The 22,428-nt window shown below is 48.9% G+C and overlaps 7 protein-coding genes across 7 annotated transcripts; 4 read left to right on the top strand and 3 right to left on the bottom strand.

Annotated features, from left to right (window-relative positions):
• Nucleotides 1-387: 387 nt before the first annotated feature.
• Nucleotides 388-4,608, top strand: FTJAE_10521 (cytochrome P450 monooxygenase monooxygenase; the record flags this gene model as incomplete). Its single annotated transcript, XM_037343373.1, has 10 exons — nt 388-613; nt 673-1,287; nt 1,350-1,511; nt 1,806-1,883; nt 1,931-2,237; nt 2,289-2,372; nt 2,433-2,646; nt 2,704-2,733; nt 3,139-3,326; nt 3,381-4,608. 10 exons carry the CDS (start codon nt 388-390, stop codon nt 4,606-4,608), a joined length of 3,132 nt encoding a protein of 1,043 aa, XP_037202423.1.
• Nucleotides 4,609-5,060: 452 nt separating this feature from the next.
• On the bottom strand, nt 5,061-7,960 carry FTJAE_10520 (cellobiose dehydrogenase; the record flags this gene model as incomplete). Its single annotated transcript, XM_037343372.1, has 8 exons — nt 5,061-5,432; nt 5,490-5,722; nt 5,781-5,921; nt 5,975-6,068; nt 6,119-6,243; nt 6,302-7,646; nt 7,698-7,864; nt 7,918-7,960. 8 exons carry the CDS (start codon nt 7,958-7,960, stop codon nt 5,061-5,063), a joined length of 2,520 nt encoding a protein of 839 aa, XP_037202422.1.
• Nucleotides 7,961-10,160: 2,200 nt separating this feature from the next.
• On the bottom strand, nt 10,161-11,082 carry FTJAE_10519 (uncharacterized protein; the record flags this gene model as incomplete). Its single annotated transcript, XM_037343370.1, has 2 exons — nt 10,161-10,888; nt 10,944-11,082. The coding sequence occupies 2 exons, from the start codon at nt 11,080-11,082 to the stop codon at nt 10,161-10,163; spliced, it is 867 nt and encodes a 288-aa protein (XP_037202421.1).
• A 594-nt stretch (nt 11,083-11,676) lies between these two features.
• FTJAE_10518 (alcohol dehydrogenase) lies at nt 11,677-12,975 on the top strand (the record flags this gene model as incomplete). The annotated part of the gene is made up of 5 exons (XM_037343369.1): nt 11,677-11,794; nt 11,860-11,903; nt 11,963-12,355; nt 12,416-12,616; nt 12,676-12,975. 5 exons carry the CDS (start codon nt 11,677-11,679, stop codon nt 12,973-12,975), a joined length of 1,056 nt encoding a protein of 351 aa, XP_037202420.1.
• A 128-nt stretch (nt 12,976-13,103) lies between these two features.
• FTJAE_10517 (cellobiose dehydrogenase) lies at nt 13,104-14,797 on the bottom strand (the record flags this gene model as incomplete). The annotated part of the gene is made up of 2 exons (XM_037343368.1): nt 13,104-13,208; nt 13,262-14,797. 2 exons carry the CDS (start codon nt 14,795-14,797, stop codon nt 13,104-13,106), a joined length of 1,641 nt encoding a protein of 546 aa, XP_037202419.1.
• A 1,874-nt stretch (nt 14,798-16,671) lies between these two features.
• Nucleotides 16,672-17,880, top strand: FTJAE_10516 (uncharacterized protein; the record flags this gene model as incomplete). Its single annotated transcript, XM_037343367.1, has 2 exons — nt 16,672-16,782; nt 16,834-17,880. 2 exons carry the CDS (start codon nt 16,672-16,674, stop codon nt 17,878-17,880), a joined length of 1,158 nt encoding a protein of 385 aa, XP_037202418.1.
• A 2,100-nt stretch (nt 17,881-19,980) lies between these two features.
• FTJAE_10515 (glycoside hydrolase family 39) lies at nt 19,981-21,501 on the top strand (the record flags this gene model as incomplete). The annotated part of the gene is made up of 3 exons (XM_037343366.1): nt 19,981-20,510; nt 20,571-20,650; nt 20,708-21,501. 3 exons carry the CDS (start codon nt 19,981-19,983, stop codon nt 21,499-21,501), a joined length of 1,404 nt encoding a protein of 467 aa, XP_037202417.1.
• Nucleotides 21,502-22,428: the final 927 nt, after the last annotated feature.

Below are 22,428 nucleotides of genomic sequence, written 5' to 3'. Positions count from 1 at the left end.
CACCTAACGGCATCCTACCCTTGGCTGACCCCAGTGTAATAAACTAATAAACCAGTTATCTGCTTATGCAGTCACTCTTGGTATAAGTTGCACCGAGGGACACTTTAGTAATTCATGGGTAGCTTGTGTATGCACTTGTATCATGTAATTTCTGTGAAGCTGAATGCCGACATGGTCTTGCTACTCCGAGGTTCCTGTAACACGGACCGAGAAGAGCATGCCGACCATCCTGCATAGAGCTATGTGTCTCCCTCCAGCCAATTACCATTTGGTCGCGTAAGTATATATACCACTAGTAAACATGAAATGCAAAGCCATATACAATGGTACAAGTGCTAGTCTCTCGCTGAAGTAATACCATTATTTCGTCATCATTCTGAACTCACCATGTCGCTTTCCCAAACCCTTGTCCAGCTCGAGGCATCATTAACAGCGTTCCTCTCGGTTCTGACCAACGATGGGGTCAAGAAGGAATTGCAAGAGCTGTTGCACGATGAAGAAACTTTGCCAGATAATGAGGTCTTAAAGCGTGCTACCTCGGTAGTGGATAAGCTGGGGGAAATGCAATCAATATTGGAACCGGCCCACCTCATCCTCGCGGATCATTTCTTTGGTAAGCTACCTCCCAAACTATCCGCTATTCAGTTATTTATTGACTAACCAGATATATAGGATACACTGATACCAAATGTCTCGTTGCAGCGGTAGATCTAGATGTTCCTGGCCATCTCGCCGAGAGTTCAAAGACATTGGAGCAGTTGGCTAAGGCGACCAATGCAACGCCACTTAGGCTCGGCCAAATCCTTCGTCCTCTCTACACCAAGGGGGTCTTGTCCTATGAACCTGCAACAGAGAAATATGTTTTGAACCATGTATCCAGACTATTACTCAAGGATCATGTAACTCAGTGGCATAACTGGGTGACTCTGTACGGCAATCAATTTTTCGATATCGCAAGAGGCATCCCGGGAGCTGTTCGTGCAGGCTCTACTCGATGCGCTGCACAGGTCAACTTCGACACTGACTTGGATATGTTTGCTCATTTTGAAAGCCAAGGCTGGATCCCGCAACTACACAAGACCCTTGGAGGGGGTGCTAAGGCCATGGCCCCTGGAATTCTGGCAGATTATCCTTGGCATGAGATTGGAGATAAAACTGTCATGGATATCGGAGGAGGCAGTGGAGCTCTACTGGCTTCGCTCCTACGAGCTAACCCTGGGATGTCGGGAGCTCTATTTGACCGGCCGGCGGTGATAGATCACATCAGTCCATTCTTCACTAAAGGTGGTCATTTTGAAGACTTGGAAAGCCGAGTACCTCGCGATAATCTCATATGTGGGACTTTTTAGAAGCAGTGCCCAAGTATGAGGTTTACACAATGAAGTGGTGCCTCCATGACTGGGATGATGACAAGGTTGTTAAGATTCTGAACAACATTCGGGAGGCCATCATTGTGACCGAATCGAGCCGCTTGGTAGTATTGGAGTCCGTCTTGTCCGACACTCGAAGTGGTAGGCTTTCGGTGTACGGAGACATCAACATGATGATGACTGTCAATGGCCAGGAACGGACAGAAGCTAAATGGAATGAACTAGCGGAAAGGGCTGGGTGGCGGGCCGAGAGGATCTGGCCGTTAAGGAATGCTTGGGTACAGGCTATTGATTTGAGGCCATAAAGGTATCTTCAGAGATGAAATGCCGATATGATGTTCGGTCCGCTGTTCTAGACAACTAGCTATTTATTCCAATCTAGATACAAGCATAGACTTCAAACAGCACTGATTCGGAAATACTATCGCATCTCAGGAACCATCATGGTGAGTGGCGAAATAGTCAAAGGAGACCTTGATGCCGATGGCAGGGTGATCCTCTACATTATCAAAGGTATAGCTCAAATATAGACACTCCAGATCTCGAAGCTAATTGAGTAGCTGATGCCACATCGTACATCAACTACATCAAACCCATTATTCTCGCCGAAGAGCTAAAGGCCCCATATGTCCTTTCTATCATCGATACCAAGGACGAATGGTTCTACAAGATTCATCCAGAGCGATACGTCCCATCTCTTAAGGACCGCGATCCAGAAACTGGACAAGATGTCATTGTTTTCGAAGGCACTGCCTGTCTCCAGTATCTAGCGGACCGATCGGATAATAATGGAGAGTGGGCTGGAAGAACAGCAGCCGAGAAGGGAGCTGTACTTTCATGGACGGCCTATCAGACCGCTGGACTGGGGTAAGCCGATTAGGGATGTTACCGACGTGAAGATGGATACTGACGGTCTAGGGCTACGGCAAAGTACTGGCTCTATTTTCTAAAAGGGTACCCGAGCAGACAGGAGCCAGTTCAGCTTCCAAGAACAATCGAGAAGTGAGTTGTTAAAAACGATAGTTTTACCCGTGAGTATAATAATTAACTCGCCCACTCCAGACTACATCAGAATACGACTAAGCAATGGGATATCCTCAACAAACGCCTGACAGAACCAGGGCAGAAATACATTGCTCTAAAGGACCGCCCCACGTTGGCAGACTTGTCTTATCTTCCCTTTGCCATGCCTTGGATGTTTAATCTGTTTGGTGTAGACATAAAGGATTGGCCAGCTGTTGACGAGTGGGCTCAAAGAATGTTGGACCGGCCAGCTGTGAAGGACGTTTTGGAGAGAGCGCCACGATTCGGCCATGACTGATATTGCGTCTAGTGTAAGACTTGGATCTGTGACATGGATGTAGTTAGTTGAATCTTGGTGGCCGATGGTATGGGCCGAAAAGGTAGCAACGGCCACCGAAATATCCCGGCCACCCGCTACCAAAACCTCATTGGGCAAGGGACTTTCAGCTCCCAAGGTGGCCAAAGTTTAGATATTCATTGATCGCGGCCAATATTGGCTGACCACCCAGCGATCGCATTCAATCCAGCCCAATCCAATCCCATTCACAAGAATGGTCAACGTTCCCATGACCCACGCACTTCATGGCTTAGCCACAGTAACTTGGAGCCCGTTAATAGGCCCTTTTCTCGTTTTGTTGTTCCTTGGTTTGAGGCTACTTATCCGGCCCGTGAACTGGTTGCTGTCAACGATTATTGATGTGTGCTAAACCGATCATTCTTCACGACCATTGCTTACTTTATACAGGCCTTCTTATCCAGGCTTCATCAAGTCCGTGATGTTGGGGCCGGGAAACCCTTTCCCTCAAACAGATATCGTTTCCCCGGTGGCCAAGGGGACGCAGCCAAGTTTCTCCACGGCAAAGAGAACAGTGTTAAATGGGAGTCAGAGTATGGACCCATCTACCGTATATGGTCAGGTCCAAATCCTGAAGTGTACGTGAACCCAACACCACCAGTATCGTTTCGTTTCCGCCTAATCTATTATAGTGTTCTGACAAGACCTGAAGACGTCCAACAAGTCTTCAAGGATTCAGATAAACACATCAAAGCAGTCAATAACAACTCCGGGTATTTACTGGGGCAGCTACTCGGAAAATGCGTTGGTCTCGTGAGCCAGAATGAATGGAAACGAGTGAGAGAGGTCTCAGAAGTTGCATTCGTACGAAGCACGGTACCGAAATACTTGGAAACCATCCAGAAGCGAACTGTACGCCACTTCAAGACCCTTGGAGCCGGCGAGAACTTGGCCAACGGAGTCATCGATCCAGCAGCAGACCTGAAGATGCTCCCTTTTTGGATCATCGCTGACGTGCTCTACGGAAGTTTATCAAAGGAAATGGAAGACACTCTTGCCAAACTTGCACCTCTGCGCGAGGGCATATTTCGCAAGGTTATGCAAGGCGACGACTTATCCAGATTCAATTGGTCACGGTTCTTCCCGACCAAAACCAACAAATCTCTTGAGTCATTCAAAGAGCAGTGGATTGGGTTTAATAAGGACGCCCTTGCTCGAGCTGTCTATGTTGGATCTTGTCCGCCGGTTGTGGACCTCTATAATGCTGTGGCCACCGGGACAATGTCCCAGGATCATCTCTTGCACACGCTCGATGAGATTCTCTTTGCCAATCTAGATGTTACATTAGGGGCTATCTCCTGGAATCTTGTGTTTTTAGCTGCCAATCCTGAACACCAATGTCATATCCTTGATGAAGTACGAGAATGGAAACAAAGCCCAAAGGCAGGAGACTTCAACAACTACTTCACAGACTCAACCACCTATCTATCGGCATGTATCTCAGAATCATCCCGTCTACGGCCCCTCGCTGCATTTTCTGTTCCGCAGGCAATTCCAACAGATCGTGTCATTAACGGTTATCTTTTCCCCGCTGGCACCAACTTTGTCGTCGATGCATATGCTCTGAATCAGCGAAACCAGTTCTGGGGAAGAGACGGTCTTGAATATCGTCCAGAGCGTCATCTATCTCTCAGTCCAGTCAAATCCAGGTATCAGTTTTGGAGGTTCGGATTTGGGCCGCGGCAGTGCATGGGAAAGTATGTGGCGGATGTTATGTTGAGAGTAATTCTGGTTCATTTGGTAGAGGGTTATGAATTGCAACTCAGCGATGACCAAGCCGAAGAATGGAAGAGGGATCCCGATACATGGATAAATCACCCAGAGATGAAGTTGAAATGCATAGTCAGACAGAAAAGTTAGATCAACTAGTAATGGTGTTATAATTCTGGAAAGTTCTGTGGTCATTACGCTTTAGAATGTTAAAGTAATTTGGAACGTATATGTTTATGCCATGGTGCAAGTTTGAAACTGTCGACACTCCAGTATATTTGAGTAACTAAGGTAAATTTAGGATAAGTTTANNTACCCTAAACTTAGGTCTTGTGCTAGTCTCCGACGTTCCGCTACGAGTGCGACTGTCCCTTTAGAGCTCGTGCTACAAAGTAATCGAGAACACTCAATCAACATTATAAGCTGGGAGCTTGTTATTGTGTATCAGGATGTCAGAATTGTAGTAAAGTATATACAAAAAGGTTTGCCCAAGGCAGTGTAGTTTCTGTCGACTTTGCCCTATCTTAGTAAGAAAGCTTGGCTATTCCTCAAGCTGATACTGCCTGACAAGCACCATTCAAGATGTCCTGCACCTTTTAGACTTATTGTTTGGAATCAGGGTAGCATTGAGAGTAAAACGGGTTAAGAACCTTGCAGTAGAAGCCCTTGCCACACTGCATGCTCCCGGTCCACTCATTGCCACCGCACTGCTGGTACTGCCCCTGGGCCTTGGAGACGGGAAGGGCTAGGATAGCGGCACTGGCCCTTTCCGCGACAGTGACGATGTACGAGCTTGGGTTGGTGGTGACCATGCCTGGGAAGATAGAAGCGTCAGTGACAAAGAGGTTGTCAGTGCCATAGACCTTGGTGTTGAGGTCAACGACAGCGGTTCCACCTGAGCGACCGTCATCCTTTCCGAGCTTGTTGGTTCCAATCCAGTGATTGGCACGGCGGTTGCTCCACGAAACGACCATCTATACATATCATTAGACTGTGCCTTGAACGCCAGCAAACAATCATGGACCACTTACATCATCGACGTATTTCTGGGAGGTGACGCCTGGAGCGGGTTGAAGCCACTCTAGACCCTCCACGCCAGAAAGAACTTTACGAAGATTGTCGAGGGCTTTCACAACAGCCTTCTTGTCTTCTGCATCGTTGAGGTATGGATTACCAGAGACGACGGTGTTGAGAGCGCTGGTGATGGTCATGCGACCGCGTGACTTGGCACCACGGCCGAGATACTGGCTAATGGTGATGGACTCTGGTTTACGAGTTAGGTTTGGTCTAGCAAATTGCACTGATCGTCAAGATGTACTTACTGTTGCTAGTCTCTCCGAGACTGGGCTCCACGCGAGCAGTCCACTGCATAGATCGGACGCGGCCATCAGCACCAGAAATCTCGTCAAAGATGATTGGGCCAATGTTGGGGGCAGCTTGAGCGAGAATGCCGGAACGTGCATCTACCTCCAAGTCAGTCTTGATAGTTCAGCTGCAGAAGATCATTGATACTGACCCAAGTACTTGTTCTTATCCGAGGGGATTGGGTTATCATAGGCCTCGTAGAAGTCGTAGAACACAACGCTGGGGTGCTTGATAACTGTGTCGGTCTGTCATACTGTTAGCCGGACAATCGTGTTACTCTGTTGTATGCACTTACATTGGTATGGTCCTCGAGATTGTAACCAACAGGGAGATTGATCCACTGGTCCTTGGCGATCATGGAGCCACCGTCGCGGCTAGAGTTGGCGACAACACTGAGCTGGTCATCTGGGCCAATACCACCTATGAAGCATGATTAGAACTAACAAAGTCTAGCAATATATGGGAAGAGAAGACTCACTGCGAAGTAAGATCTTGGCACTACCGAAAGTGCCAGCTGCAAGAACAACACGACCAGTCTCGGGAGTGAGTTTGACGGTACCGACATAACCAGCGCCAGAGAAGGGCTCGACCTCAAGGCCGGTTACGTGGCCACCAGAGCGAACGACACGTCTGACTTGGGTGTTGGTCCAGTACTTGAAGTTGTTTCGTGCTTTGGCAGAGACGAGATAGGTAGCAAGGGGGCCTCCTCGCTCACCTCCAGAGAACATGAAGGGCGGGTGGGTATAAGTACGGTTCTTTGCGCCCGGCTTCTCAAGAGCGTTGACTTCGTTCCAACCGGCCTTGTCAAGTGCTCCAGCGACAACCTTGAAACCCTGGTCGAGGTACAGCTTGCCATCCATTGACGGGTAACGTGTACCAGGAATGCGACCAAAAACACGCTGCTCGTACGTGGCCATGTCTTTGGCTTTCCAGCCATCGGGGAAGTTGAAATCCCAGTCTTGAGGATTGGGACGCCACCACAGACCAGCGTTGATGGCGGTGCCTCCACCGAGAACACATCCAGCCATCTGATCGGTATCGGGGCAGGCAATGCCAGAAGAGTCTGCCCAGATCTCGTTACATAGGCCGGGAACATCGAAGCGAGTTAGGTTGGTGCCTCCAAGCCAGTCTGGCTTACGGGTACCGCCCCAACGGCCTGAAGATGGAGGTCCCTTCTCGATGAGAAGAACCTTCTTGCCAGCCTCGCTGAGACGGTCGGCTATGGGGAGACCACCAGCGCCACCGCCGACAACAACGTAATCGTATGTCTCGTCCGGGACGGGGGTACCAGTAGGTGCAGCTGTAGAGCTAGGTCCAGCAGTGGCGGTAGAAGTTGGCGTACCACCGCCGTCGCAGTTGCCGTCGACAACCTTGGTGGCGAGCTTAGCCCACTTGTCATAATCACCATTGAAAGCGTTGCTGGTGAGTTGGCCACCGAAGATGCTCTGAGTTTCGTGCTGGAGCATCCTGGCCTCACGGGGACACTCGGGGTCAATCACATCCGTGGTGCTATGAGCCCAACCGAGGACGGCGATTGAAGACGTAGTAGCTAGTTGACCCGAATTCCCGTCTTGGGACCAGGAAGTGCAGCCCTGGCAGCGGTAGATAAGAGTAAAGCCATCTGCCGTGATGCTGGAAGAGATCTGGGTCAGAGTAGCCTTGCCTTTGTACGGGACAGGCTCGACCTGGGCGTTGGCCCAAAGGAAGGATGTGAGAATATCGCCATCGTGAGGGTAGGCCATGAGTAAGAGCGAGTTTGTCATGGGTCCGCCGTACGAGAGACCGCACCATCCAGTGCCCTTGCCGCTGGGAGTCGTGCATTTCTGTGTACATGGTCAGAGAAGAACAGCTACTGATAACGAATAGTGCCTTACGATGTATCCAATGAACTCATCGGCGTTTGTGGTCTGGCCATCTTCGGGGAAAGTGAAGCCGAAAGTCATGCGGGATCCGGATGCAGTCCATGTGTCGAACACGATCCCAGTGTCAGGGTCGGTATAGGATACGGGCGTTGATTGTTGTGCAGACACATACTGGGTAACTTCTCAAGGTCAGCACTCTAAGACTGCCGAAGCGAAACACCTTGAGACTCACGAGGCGCTAGGGCTAGAAGCCATAGCGAGCGGGAGAAAATCATGATGACGAATCCCCGGTCGACGATTGGTGAAGTCCGTGGCTAGACTGGAAAAACAAGGCAGAAGGCGCCTTCATATACCGACAGGATCCATGATTAGACAAGAGGCAGTCGAAAATGATCAAGGACCGATGCCGCATTTAGATGCTACAATGTACGCTCCGAAGGAAAGCAAAATAGGGTGTGCCCTAGCAGGGGTCTATGGCGGATGAAACGAACCTTATCCCTTTCCCCAGTTGATGACGGAGACCCGGGCCTTGTATCCAACATTTGTCTTTATGCTTACCATTAATCTGCGACGGCAGTTCATCTAACCCAAGCAAACTCATGGTCCTTCATTCTAGAAAAGCCGAACGAGTGAGTAAGGTGCGCGATGCAAGCATCACCTATCAGATCTAGCAACTCGAAATAACACGGACAATGATTACAGAGCACTGGCATTTCGAATTTGGTGGCTCATACCTGTATGCACGTAGTTCTGCCGTATCATCGGTCAGACTCTTTTCGGCGCGCTTCCTTCACCCAAGATTGTTATATTGCCCAATGTGTGCACATGCAAGGTCCGTTATTTCCAGAAGCGGGTGTCGGAGGTTAATCCTCCTTTTCTCCCCGCAATCATCTGATAGTGGTTCGGCGGCACGATGCTCCGGGAGTGGGCTCCCCTGCCCAGGCACAGCCAGTCAGATTGACGGTGAACCCCCACCACCCAAGGTCCTTTGCACTTACAGTGTAACGTTGGCGCCAGAATTGCCGTCAGTCTTGGCAAGAGATCTCACGCGCGTTTGTGTTCATGCGAGCCCCGTGCATATTTCCCGGTCGGTTCACCGTGTAGTTGGAGAATCTGAAGGTGACAAGATTTGGGCTACTTTAGAAATGGATTCTGGACTTCACCACATTTGCTAATAGCAACAGTATGTATGGGCCAGCGAGTCTTTAGAATCATAGGCCATGGCCTCGTTGCAGCTGGCGCGATGTTTGGTGGGGTTGCTTCCTTATGACTCTTGTGTCGCTGCCCAGTCAACTCAATTTGTTTTCAAATCCTACAGGAGCCAGCGCCATCCCCAAGGTCCTCACTTCTCAGGCGTATATAAAGTACACCGTTGAGTATTCCAGTTACTCAGATACCTTATACTGCGAGAGCCAACCTGATCTGGAGTATAAAGGACATATGTACAAAGTCTTGTACCTAAAGCAGCCACTGCCATCAGCTTGGTACATGAAGATAGATAGACCATAAGAGCAATCAATCCATTTTGATGCATTCAATTAGATAGCAACTCTTAACTACGTAAGGATTGGTATCCTCCTTGAACTTCAGTCTTGAAGCTCCCGTCCAGATTAACGACATCAAACCCAAGCTGTCTGAGAATGCAATAAGCCAAATAGCCGCGGTAACCAACTTGACAATATACCAGAGTTGGTCTTGAACTATCCAGCGTGGCCAAGTGATATCTCATGTCATTCAGCGGAAGATTGATTGCTCGGTGAAGATGACCACGAGCAAATTCCTCGGGAGAGCGGACATCCAAAACTTGCAGTTTGTCGAATTTCTCTCTGCCAAGCTGTTCAGCTTGGACAATCTTACAGTCTCCGCGAAGAACATTAGATGCCACAAAGCCAGCCATATTGACTGCATCCTTTGCCGAGCCATATGGTGGCGCGTATCCTAACTTAAATGTTCAAGATCAAAGACCGTGCTGCCAAACTGTATTCCAGTCGCCAACACGTCTATTCTCTTGTCAACAACAACCTTGCCTATAATCTGCGCTCCCATTATGTAGCCTGTTTCCTTCCGGAAGGCAAGTCTGATAGTCATGTTCTGTGAGCCTGGGAAATATCTTGCATGGTCAGGAGGATACACCGTGATCGAAAGAGGATCATGACCAAGTTGGCGGAGTGCTTGGGTCGAAAGTCCGACAAAGCCGAGAGTCAGACCGAATATCTGACAGACGGATGTGCCAATATTTCCACGGTAATTCACCGTTTTGTTGCAGATATGGTCAGCCGCCATTCGGCCTTTTCTGTTGGCGGGACCAGCTAGAGCGAGCATTGCTGGCCTTTCCATGATATTGTTTTGCGTCTCAACCATATTCCCTACTGCATACACGGTGAGCATAGGGATACGTAAATGCCGAACCAATGAGTCTCAGACAGATATCTGCCGCGAGAAGGGACACTACATTCCAAATTGATTATCTACCCTCTAGAAAAATATTTTGTCTTCTCCTCGGTTCTCACGCCAGTAATTAGTGGCTTGAAGGATATCTCGACATCCCTCCAACATCCATCCCCATTTCTGTATAAACAAAGCACTTGCTTCCCATCCACGGATATCCCAAGGGTCTCCCCAAACTACCAGGCTCGGCTTCTCATCCAAGCCAGGCCTGACATCGAGCAGGTCGCTGCATAGCTCATCCTTATCCAGGTGTTGTAGTGAGAGCAGGATGTTATCCCTCATTCTGGGGATCGGGTAAAGGTCGATCCACGGATGATGGGGAACAGTCCTTTGCAAGGCTGTTGGTTGAAGATTTACTGGGTAAGAGTCACAAGGCTCCAACGGTCCAATTATAGAGAAGGGCGAGATGACACCTTTTCTCTGCCAACGGTCTGAGAACCCCAGTGCTATGCCATTCTGTACAAGGGCGTTGAAGACGTTGACCTGGATCAGAGTTGACAGATACCATGGCTGCGGGCAGCCTAGCACATAATCTTCATAGGCCTTTTTGACGAACTGGCGGATTGCGCCTTGGGCGTCCGGGCGGAGGAGCACACAGCCCGATTTAGGCTTGTAGCCTGCAGGATGTTTTACCATATTCAAGAACTGAGTAGTAGATTGTTCCGGTGCATCCGGCGTGGCCATGGTAGCGTAACGAGGTGTGCTGCCTTGCTCTGGATGTAGTGATGCCGATCGCCTTGACGCTTTTCTTCTTTCTGCGACCCCATAGTATAAGCAGGTGTACAGCTTCTAAAATTAACCCATGCTCACCATATGCCCTTTGGTTCAAGCGGTTCTGCAGCTTCCGTCTCTTAGCAGTGCTTGTTATGCCAGTCCAGTCCTCGCTTGCGGTACGTATCTCTCTACGCTGTGCCATGTCACTCAACTTGATGAGAGGGGCGGCAGCCATGTTGGCTTGATACTCCATGGCTGTGGTAGCTTGCTGCAGATTAGAATTTGCCAGACTCGAGAGCTGGGAATGCCGCCGAGTTTGAAAACTCCTTTTTCACTTCGCTGTTGTATGTCGTGAAACTTCTGGCGAGACTTGAGCTCACGTTTGAACTAGCTAGCTCTATTGAGTTAGTATTTCTAAGCAGGTTGCATTAGTGTCAGCGTTTTGGCCAATGATAGTCACGTTGTCACCAAGCATGAATCCGGGGCTTTGGCGTCTCCGGGATTTATTCAGAACTTACTTATTTATCGTATGTATATGGCTTTGTTCCAAGCATGCTGCATTAGCGCCAGGTCACCTACAAATTCACGACTAACTTCTTCCCATACCTAAGCAAGTTGCATTAGTGTCCGGCGCCTAACCAATGATATTTCACGCTGCCCTGTCATTAGACCTTCCATGAGAGACAAGGGCCAGTCGACCAGGAACAGTTCGTAGTTTCGGAGGAGCTTCGACGGCCGATGATCCCAGGATGCAGTTAAGTATTTAAATAGAAGCCTGGCCACTGCTGAAGGCTTGCCCGACAGAAACATCCATAACTGCATTTTAGACATGTCTCTTCCGCAAAACTCGACACAGTGGGTAGTCAAGCGATTCGATGGCCCATCTGGGCTTGATATGCAGGTGGCGCCTATCCCTCAGCTTGGGCCCAACGACGTCATGATAAGGAGTAAGAGATCACTCAAATCATTTACTCTGTTCTTGTCATTTTCTTTCCTACTCACTTCAATCCAGTCCACGCTATTTCCTTGAACTACCACGACGTTGGCACCACTAGGGTTTGTCTTTGCCTTTCTGTAACCTCATCTGCCCTCGAGTCATACTAACATGGACTCAGGGCCATTACGAACATTCCTTGAAAGATGTTGTCCCCGTCTCGGATGGATCTGGGGTTATTATAGCCATCGGTTCTAATGTCCCGAACTTCCAGATCGGCGACAGAGCCACCACAATCATGAATGGAGCACATCAATCTGGTCCGATGAAGCTTGAGTACATAAACGCCATATTGGGAAACGCTTACCATGGCGTCCTCCAAGAGTACGTCGTCGTTCCAGCACAATATTCGATTGCTCTTCCGCGCAGCCTTACGTTTATTGAGGGTAGCACGTTGCCAGTGGCAGGGCTGACAGCGTGGAACGCTCTGTTTGGCGCTCAAGGTCGCCCTCTACTCCCGGGACAGTGGGTTCTTACACAGGGAACTGGCGGTGTAAGCACTTTTGCTATTCTTGTAAGTCTCAGTTGCCGATATTGGCCAGAGCCACGAACTTCAAACTGACTCGGGCTATAGTTCGCCAAGGCAGCTGGCGCCAAAGTCATTGCGACCACGTCCTCAGCCGAAAAGGCCAAGAAGCTACAAGAAATAGGAGCCGACCATGTTATTAACTACCGCGAAGTTGAGAACTGGGGTGCTAAAGCGAAGGCTCTTACACCAGGGGAGGAGGGAGTTGACGTCGTGGTCGAAATCGGAGGCGGTGCGACTCTGAAACAGGTATGGAAGATACACCTTTGCTTTTGATGTGCTACTGCTGACGTGTCTTAACTGGATAGTCCCTGGATGCCGTGAAGGTGGACGGACTTATCTCTGTCGTTGGGAAACGGGCTGGCTCTCACCCTAAAGATCAGCCAGTTCTTATAGATATGTTTTACAGGTTCTGCACTATACGTATCGCATACGTGGGTCCTCGCATGCAATTCGAGGATATGAATCGTGCAATTGAAGCGAACAATATTAAACCCGTGATTGATGAGAGGGTTTTTAGTCTTGAAGAGGCCAGAGATGCTTTCGAATACTTGGAGAGCATGAAACATTTCGGCAAGGTCTGCATCGAGGTGGTTAAAAGTCTCTGAGACAATTCACTTAGATGCTACGGCGCACTTATTGCCATATTTTAAACCATAAAATCACTCAAATACGTTCCAACAGTATTTACTGCTTTTATATATTTACAAGGATCCTTTTGTGAAGCTCAGGCTCCTTAACAAGCAAGAATCTTAGCAACTGCAGCTTCGGCAGCAACCATGACAATAGTCTGGATATTGCCAGTAGGAAGGTCGGGGTGGATGCCGGCATCAGATACGAACTAGAGATCATTAGTAAGTAGATTGTTGATCGAAAGAGACAAAATACACTTACAAGATTGTCCATGCCATATACCTTGGCGTTAGTGTCAACAACAGAGGAGCCTCCCTTGCGCCCATCATCAGTACCCATCTTGGTAGTACCGGCATAGTGGTTCCCGCTGGTAACAGCCTTGATAATAGCTGTGGCGTTGGTCTCCTTCTGAAGAACAAATCCAGATGAAGATTTGGTGATCTTCTCAACCATATCCTGAACAAAAGCCTTTGCAGCCTCGACATCTCCATCTGTTTGCAGGTAAGGAGATTTCTCAATGACAGTCTTGCCCTCCTCGGTCATACCCAGAACACCGGTGGATGTCAGACCGTGGGTCATGTAGACCTTGATAGAAGCGATGCCATCACCTCCAGCGGCACACGATCCCTGGAAGTATCGAGTGACACCATCGGAACCCTTGTTGGAGCTGAAGAAGATCATGCGATGGCGGCCTTGAGTTAGGATTCCAGAGGACTTCTTCTCGTATAGATCGATGTTCTTGGTATCGGTGCCGTTTAAGACACTGTCGGTGTCGAGCATGCCCCAAGCACCACCAGTCTTGACAGTGAATGTGAAGATGGGATGGTCCATGAGGTTCTCGCCGACAGGAAGGCTGATCCAGTTTCTCTCGGCAGGAAGAGTAACACCAGTCTTCTTGGCAGTCAGGATCTGCTTCTTGGGGCCAATGCCCGAGTTGAACAGCAGGCGAGGAGTTGTGAGGGCGCCAGCAGAAAGAACAACGCAACCGTTCTTGGAAAGCTTCACAATCTCCTTCTTGCCTGCACCAGTTTCAACTTCGACGCCAGTAGCTCGTGAGCCAGATCGGACAACGCGAATGACCTTGGAACCCATGCGAAGAGTGAAGTTGTTTCGCTTCTGGGCAAGGGGGAGATAAGTCCTGACGGGCCCAGCTCGCAGGGCATTCTTGACATTCCAGGATGGCCAGCTGTAAACCTCATACTTCTCGTTAGGCTGCTTGATCATGTCAACCGACTTCCAGCCCAGCTTGTTGAAGAAGCCAGATAAAGTGTTGTAGAGTCCTTGGTCGTATCGCTCGTTGTTCTTGGAGGGAACTAGAGTGCCTTGGTTGCGAGCATATAGTCTGTCAGCTGCCGGTGCAACATCGCTCCATTTCCAACCCTTGGGCCACTTGTCGTCAAAGTCGCGAGCAGGAGGATGCACAAAGACCATATAATTGACGGTGACACCGCCACCAAGAACGCATGCCGCCAATGCAGCAGTATCATCACACATATACTCGTTCCATAGATCAAGTCCACCAACAGCAGAAGAGAGACCAGGGACGTCGATTGGGGTAAGGGAGGAATCCCAAGATAGAGAGTGATTGGATCCAGACGCGACGGTTGGACCATGTCCCCGCTCGAGAAGCAGTACCTTCTTGTTGGCCTCTGAGAGTCGCTCAGCTGTGATCAGGCCAGCAGGGCCACCGCCAACAACAATGTAATCGTAGGTAGAATCGGCGGGCTTGCATGAAGCCGGTGACGTGAGAGCGGCCAAGGTAAGGGCAGAGACGCCCGAGAGAAATAAGAAGCGCATGATGAGCCTTGAAATGAGGATCCACTTTATTGATTGATAACGAGTGGTATGGGAATGTCAGTCGATGGCGAGGGAATATGGTTTCTTAAGAAGTTAGGTGCTGAAAACCGATCTTGCCGCCCCATTGTGAGATTTCAAGACCCTTAGCTCATGAGGGTCCATCGACGGAGACAAACCAAGGCATTTTCGTTAACCAAGGCCGATAGTTTATACTGTCTACGCAATAACGCCGGACAGATAGTGGGTGCCATGGTAGCTGATTCATGCTACAATAAGAAAAGATCCTCATAGTTGGCCGATTTGACTCCATATTCCAAGCTAATTCTTGATCAGATAGTGTGTTTACATTAGTCAAGTGGTCCGGGTTTGCCGTGAAACACTCGTCATGTCTGTCAAACACTGCGTTGGGGCCAAGTTTGACAGGTCGAATCCCAGTCGGGCTTGCAAATTCTCACTGTTTGTCATGAATAATCAGACGAAGTTGTAGTCCAAAGACGGTTAGAGCCGTTGAGAAGTAGGTTTCGAACCTTTCTAGAACAAGTATGCTCGCTGCCATTGCCGAGACTAATGTCGGCTATTGATTGGACACTTTTATCGTTGGACGGAGATGCCTGAATCCCACCAATCACAACAGGTTTATGCGTCTTCTTAAATTTTAACTTCGGCATTCAAGCCGGTTTTCAAATTCGACGTTTTCCCCAGGCTGTCTTCGCACAATTTGTAGCAGACAATACGCGTAATGAATGTCCTGAAGCTAGGTTAAACATTTCGACAGGCCGATACGCAATTGTGACGTATGTCTTGGATCACGTGAAGTTCAAACACTAGATCGAACATCAGCTGCTTCTCGGAGCAACTGGATAGGTTCTCGCTCAGGTTGTATCAGTAAAAGGCCTAGGAGATGTCCACATCGCTGACAGCGACTCGCTGTTGCGCCGTTTGCGAGAAGGAATGTCTTGTCATATTGAACGTTATGCTCATGTAGTGAATCACGACCATCCCATATAGTAAAACAAATGCTGCGTCGCGAGTTGTTACTAGAGCATGCTACCTGAATGCCATTAGTCTGTCAGGATTCTTCAGCGAAATCACAGTCATCTGGTTCATAATACAAGAGCCTCTGATATGTATCTCTGATAATACAGAAAGCATAATGGGAGTACCCGTACGTTTCCAAGATTTAAATACAGACTTTGCTACCCTGAAGCTGTCACCTCCGATAGAGGGCCAAGCCTCGGCATCTCCGGCTACAGCGGGATCCCGTCCACTTAAAAACCGAGATTTTCTCGTAAAGCCAAGGCTGCACAAGCGCTAAGTTCACTAGCATGTCTCACAAACATCATGCACTGAACATTCGATCCTCTTTCTATTAATTATAATATCGGTAGGACTATTATAACAGATGGACAATTCGTCTATTTAGTATTTCTTGAATATTGGCCCTGGCTCTTTTAACGCGATGTCTGGCCTCATGCATCGGGCTTTCATTTGCCAATGACCTGTGCTCGAATCGAGTACATAGCAGATTGCCGATCTGGGACTTTGCTGTGAGTGATAAACCGATGCGGTGAGAGATAATTCGAGGCTTTCGACCTATGATGGGCTTGGATCTATGTATAAATGGATTATGAAGTGCATAACTCCAAACTATGCAAGGATTATTAAGTAAATACCGTACTTTAGCTTTGCTCATCCTAATAATAGCTACAACAACCGAGATTAGTTCGTGTTTATGGAGTCACTAGCCACTTAGTCTCGTTCTGTGCGCAATACGTCACATGGGGCATTCTGCCTATAAGATATCGCAACAACCTACAATTTGTTAACGACCATCCCCTTTCGCATTACCTCGACCTGATCATTGACCTCATACAATGATGGGTTCTATCGCTCGTTTTGCTTCGGCCGTTTTGGCCACCTCGACCCTTCTCGGCGCTGCCTCAGCTGCCGTCTTGGACATGCCCATATACGTTCAGGATGGCTATGTATGTTGATCAGATTACCCATGTTGCACAGACGAAAACTGACTTTGATAGAAAATGGTCAAGGTCGGCGTCGGAAAGCCCGAGCAGGACTTCCTCCTTCTCTTCGACACTGGAAGTGCCTCAACTTGGATGATCGACAGCGAATGCGCCACAGAATGTCCTCATGCCAGAAAGGGCCGAGTCGGATATAATTTCACCGCATCTTCTACTGGCAAATACACAGGAGAGTCCGCTTCCATTGACTATCTCGGAGGAAAGGTTGTCGGTCCGACCGTGGAGGAGCGCTTCGAGGCAGATGGCTTCACTTGGCAATCCAAGTTTATCGCAGCCAACGAGAGCAACTGGTCTGCGCTGGCCGCTGCAGGCTTCATGGGCATGGCCTTTGGCAGCATCGCTGATGGCGGCGCTACACCAGTTTTCGAGACTCTTATGGCGGAAAAGAAGATGGACGAACCTCGATTCGGTCTTTACTATTCGAGAGAAGACGGCGATGATACCCACGGCAAGGCAGGAAAGGGTGTCCTCACCCTGGGAGGGTCCAAGGAGAAGGAGTACATCAAGGGCGACTTGATCGAGATTCCTATCAACACCAACCTCAACGATTACGACGTCTGGCGATCCGTTCTTCACAGCACTACCGCCTCACGAAAGGGAAAGAACTGCTCTGCGAACAAGACCAAGGTTGACCTTGATGTTTCCGTTGTCTTTGATACTGGAGCCTCTGGTATCACTGTTCCTGAGTCCAAGATCGAGGAGATTTACGAATCCATCGGCATGAACTGGACGGCGATTCTCAAGGGCGAGCACGTTCCCCTGTGTAGCGAGTTCACCAAGGACTGGTCTATTGCGTTTGAGGTTGGCTACTACGGAGACAGCAAGTTCCTCAACGTCACTGGTGATCAACTGGCTCTTCCTGGCTTTGCCAACAGAGACGATGCTTGCTGGCCGCCAATGGATTCTGGCGCTGAGGGATTTGCATTGATTGGCCCTCGTTTCCTGAGGAACTTCTACACCGTCTGGGACTACGGTGTATTCCCCGAGGAGGCTGGCTTCATCCGTCCCACCCTATCTTTCGGCTACTTGAAGGACGGCAAATAGATCAATAACGTCTTATACTAATTTAGTTGGGAAATTGAACTTGTGATATAATCTGTCTTCGTCGTCTTGCTCTTGCTCCGTTGAACTTTCTGCTGTGCATTGCCACCTCTCCTTTATGACATGAAGATGCATCTGTTATCTCCTATGAAGGCGCTCCAGAATCTCTGTACACGTGATCAATTGCCTACAGCGCCCAAGTCTGTTATAGATCAACCGCAGTTACAGTAGTAGGAGTCCCCTATAGTTTCATTAGCTTGGTCTGGCTAGCTTCATCATGGGGCTTCTGGATGCATACCTGGCTGTGAGCATGCTTCCAGTGCCGCTGACTCTGCTCCACCCATGATCAAGAGGTGCTCGATACAGTCATCACAGTTGTTGATTGCCATGCAATCTCTCTGACACTCTTGTTGAGCCCGCGTTGTGCAACCAGTAGTGCATTGTCCAGGTGGCTGGTTGAAGCACTCGAGAGTGCACAGAGATTATTTCTCAGCCGCACAGTCCGTGTAGGTTCCTCCTAGACAGTTGGGGTTCGACCCAACTTCCCGAGGGCCATTGCATCCGTAGACTAGGGGAGTAATGGCACAAAGAACGAGAGAGAACTGCAAATGTTAGTGCTGAGCATGTAAGCTTCTGGTACCGTACCTTCATATTGAGCGGGTTGTCGGTGGCCTATTGGACTAAGATGAGGAGTACTGGCTTGTAAGTTGTGTTCTGTTTGTTGGAGCCGTAGTGAGTAGATAGATTCGCGGAAGACGTCCTGATTTTTTCTTGAAGTAGAAGAGCTGTATACAGTTGCCTAGACTTTGAATGACATCATTTATCTCATCCTCAACAAGCTGAGATGGGGTTGTGGATCCAGATATGCGAAGGATCACTCGGGATCGACAAGCTGAGACATATTTGCCTATTTCTGCTCTCGTGACTGGTTAATTCGCGGGATCTGCAAATCCTTCTTGAGCATAAGGATTAAAAAGGATCTGTCAACAAGTCAAGAACATACGAGTGACTGGACTTGGCCAACTTAAAACAAGGCACTTGTGCAGAGCTTATAGCAAGTGGAAGCTGGTATTTGACGTGCCTTGGCATTACCTCATGCCTCTGCACTGAAGAGAAGGCTGCGCCACTAATAGAAATCTGTAAACCGCGACAAGACTGATGTTTTGCTGCTCAAAGAAATGCCTCATCAGCTTGACACCAGTGATCAAACAGACGGCCAACTGTGCAGTCGTTATAGTGCGAACTGGCCCGATATGTTATTGCATTAAATAGAAATCTTTAAGTTCATTTTTTAAGACGCCTCTATGAACCAGTACGGCAGCGTGAAATTGTAACTTGATATTCATGTCTACTGCTGTCAATCGCCATAAGCTTTTGCATCTCCAACAAGCTGCTATGTTGCCGAAACACTTTAACTTGCATTGCTTCTTGCCCTCAGTGCTTAGGCCCGAGTCCGCGACTTAGGCAAAACAAATTAGCGAAGCATTAAGATAATATATCTAGCCAAATGGAGCTACATATGCCTTTGCCATTTCGGTCTGTTCTTGTTCTACCATAAAAGATCAACAAAACGGGCACCAATCTGGGTCATCCCACCTTTAAACAAAGTTTGCGAGACGATTGGAACGCATGAAAGCTTCTCCTGAATTACCCCGCTATGTTATTACCCTTGGATTGTTTAAGGATGCGAGTGTACGGATAGACACCCTGGTTCGGCTCCTCCCACCGGACTTTCCCCACTAGACACAAATCCTCCAATAGACTGAAGCCTCCCACCGGAAAGACTTATTGGACTTGGACCGGGACTTTTAGAGTAGGCACTAGAGCGGCCTTACTGAGCATTGCTTCAGAGGCTTGAAGGCCAAGAATGGTTGAAGCAATGCCGGACGCCTCATCCGCCCCCATGGGGTAGACGATGCGGGAACCAGCTAAGCTGCCGAGTTCCGTGACGCCACTAATTTGTCAAAGTATAAGTATGCTTTCAATTCCATAACATATCTCTATGGCTTCTCGCTCAACCCTCTACATCACAGCAAGATCTTCATTACTCATTCAAATCTCAGCATCTCACATCCTCTTCAAGGTCGACGCCTCCTTGTAACTATGCGGTCTCTGACTATCAGCGGCTTGTTGGCCTTGGCAGCACTACCCCAGCTGGGCCTTTCATCCGCCCTTGAGCGCCGCCAAACATCATCCAACACGGCTACAGTCGACCTCTCCAAGGGTCGCGGGTCGCCGAAGCACTTGGCTTCTGGATTTATCTACGGCATTCCTGACTCCGGGTTTGGCCAATCCCCAACTCAGATCCCTGATCACTTTTACACTGACATGGGCTTTAACTATGCCCGTGCCGGAGGCGCACAGATGAGCGAGGGCGGCTGGGTTCAGGGTCTTCAAGCCTATGCCGCGCGATTCAATTCGACTAAGCAGAACTATCTGACCTCTCGCAAGTTTGGTGCCAGGTTCCAGCTCTTGCCCCACGATATCTGGGGCACTGATCATGCAACCTCAACCACGGCCTGGCCTGGCGACAATGGGGATTGGACAGATTACGACAAGTTCTTGAACCAACTGCTTGGTGACTTGCAGTCGAACAACATGCTGGATGGCTTGGATATTGACATCTGGAACGAGTAAGTGAAATGCTTGTATTATGCTACACGCCAGTATTAGTTCTGACACAGCACAAACAGAGCAGATGGCTACTTTTGGAGTCGCAGCCAAGATCAATATCTGCAGATGTGGAATCGCACTTACAAACGCATTCGGTCTTGTACGTCTTGATGAGATTAACATAGAGAGAGTATACTAACTGTAGTACTTCTACCAGCCTCTGCATTTAAAAATGTTCCCCTAGTTGGCCCCTCCAGTGCTGGACAGCCTTCGACCTCGAACAGTTGGTGGGTGGCATTTGTGAAATACGTCATGGCGAACAAGGTAGTTCCCGACCAGTGGACGTGGCATGATGAGCCCGGCGATGTGGCCAATGACCATGGTAACTGGCAAACACTTCGTCAGAAGTACAATGCACCCGACAACCAAGTCAACATCAACGAATACGCCACCTTCTCGCAGCAGGTCGCGACAGGTGCAGCCTGGTGGATCTCACGTCTGGAGCGATACAACTACATCGGGCTTCGCGGAAACTGGCTCAGCGGATGCCACTTGCACGACTTTATGGCATCTCTGCTAGGCAAGTCCGATGACAACAGCTGCACTGGCGGAGGGTACGTCCCCAACGGCGAGTACCAAGTCTACAAGTATTACAACCTCAACATGACCGGCACTCGAGCCACCACGACCGGGAGCGGGGATGGGAAGCTGGACGTATATGCAACTATCGGAAAAGACAAGGTTCGCGTTTTAACCGGCGTGAACATCGCCACCGGTACGTGGTACATCACCATCAACAACCTCAGCTCCGTGGGTCTCCCAACCTCAGGCAGTCTCGCTATCCATACCTACGGATTTGTTGATAATGGCCACTATGGAGGAGTCTCGGCCCCCACTGATCGAGGAGTGTATTCGCATACCTACTCTGGAAACTCCGTGACGTTTGCTGTTTATCAGACAGATACGGATAAGAACACTGCTTGGGCTTTTGAGTTTGCAGTTGGTCATTGATAGCAAGGTGCGATTTGTTCAGATAGTTTGCATTTGGTCCGCCATGCTAGATACTTGAAGTATAGCCAAATCGAGCAAGTTTGTTACAAGAAAGTCAGTGCCCCGATTTCCTTTGTCCTGTTAGCGTGGCGGGGTCTTGTGAGTGCTGCTGGCGATGAAGGTTTCTTCAGTTTACGTCCCTCCGATTTCGCCTCGCACGAATAAGCGATTGCTACTTTCTTTCTCAAGGTTACCCGCTTCGGCCCTAATAATGCAATGGGCGATTAGTGGGACACGTTTGCGGATCATGGCTAATGCATCCCCAGTCATGTTGACTAGCATCTCATATACTGTTTCTTGGGAACTTGTGTATAGTGACTAAATAATGACGCCGGATTGCCGTGAATTTGGGCAAAATGGCAACTGACTTCCTATTATGGCCGACAGTGCGGAGCAGGTGAATCCTTCAGAACCCTGTCAGCCTCGTATTATGCTCGGTTGCAGCTCATAGACATGGTCGAAATGGAGACTCCTTTGGGCATTTCTCTGATGACTCGCCGACAAGGGACTTTAGGAGGAAAGGTATGGGCAAAATACCGCTGAATAGTAGTTTGTCTAATGTTTTAGTATGTACCTCACTGTAGCTTGCAGGATTGATCTTGCAAGTTAGCGTATGTTAATATCTTTCAAACACACCATTAATCCATGAAACAGTGTGTCAGCCCACTGCACATCGATGGATCTCCTGACCCACAGCGTTGCAATCTCCTTCCCTGCACGGTCAGCATGCGTATTCCGTATAACCTGCGTTGTTTTTTCAAGATTAGAAATGTACATAAAAGCAGCAATCTCTGCTCTTTAACCCCCCGTTCATTGACAAACCAACGATCAATAGTTTGGTAGATGAACGTAGTTTACTATGGTTCTTGTTTCTCGCCTATTCCAGGG

The sequence above is a fragment of the Fusarium tjaetaba genome (genome assembly GCF_013396195.1).
Source record: "Fusarium tjaetaba strain NRRL 66243 chromosome Unknown NRRL66243_c0000244, whole genome shotgun sequence".
NCBI lineage: Eukaryota > Fungi > Ascomycota > Sordariomycetes > Hypocreales > Nectriaceae > Fusarium > Fusarium tjaetaba.
This window is presented reverse-complemented; position numbering and strand designations above follow the sequence as displayed.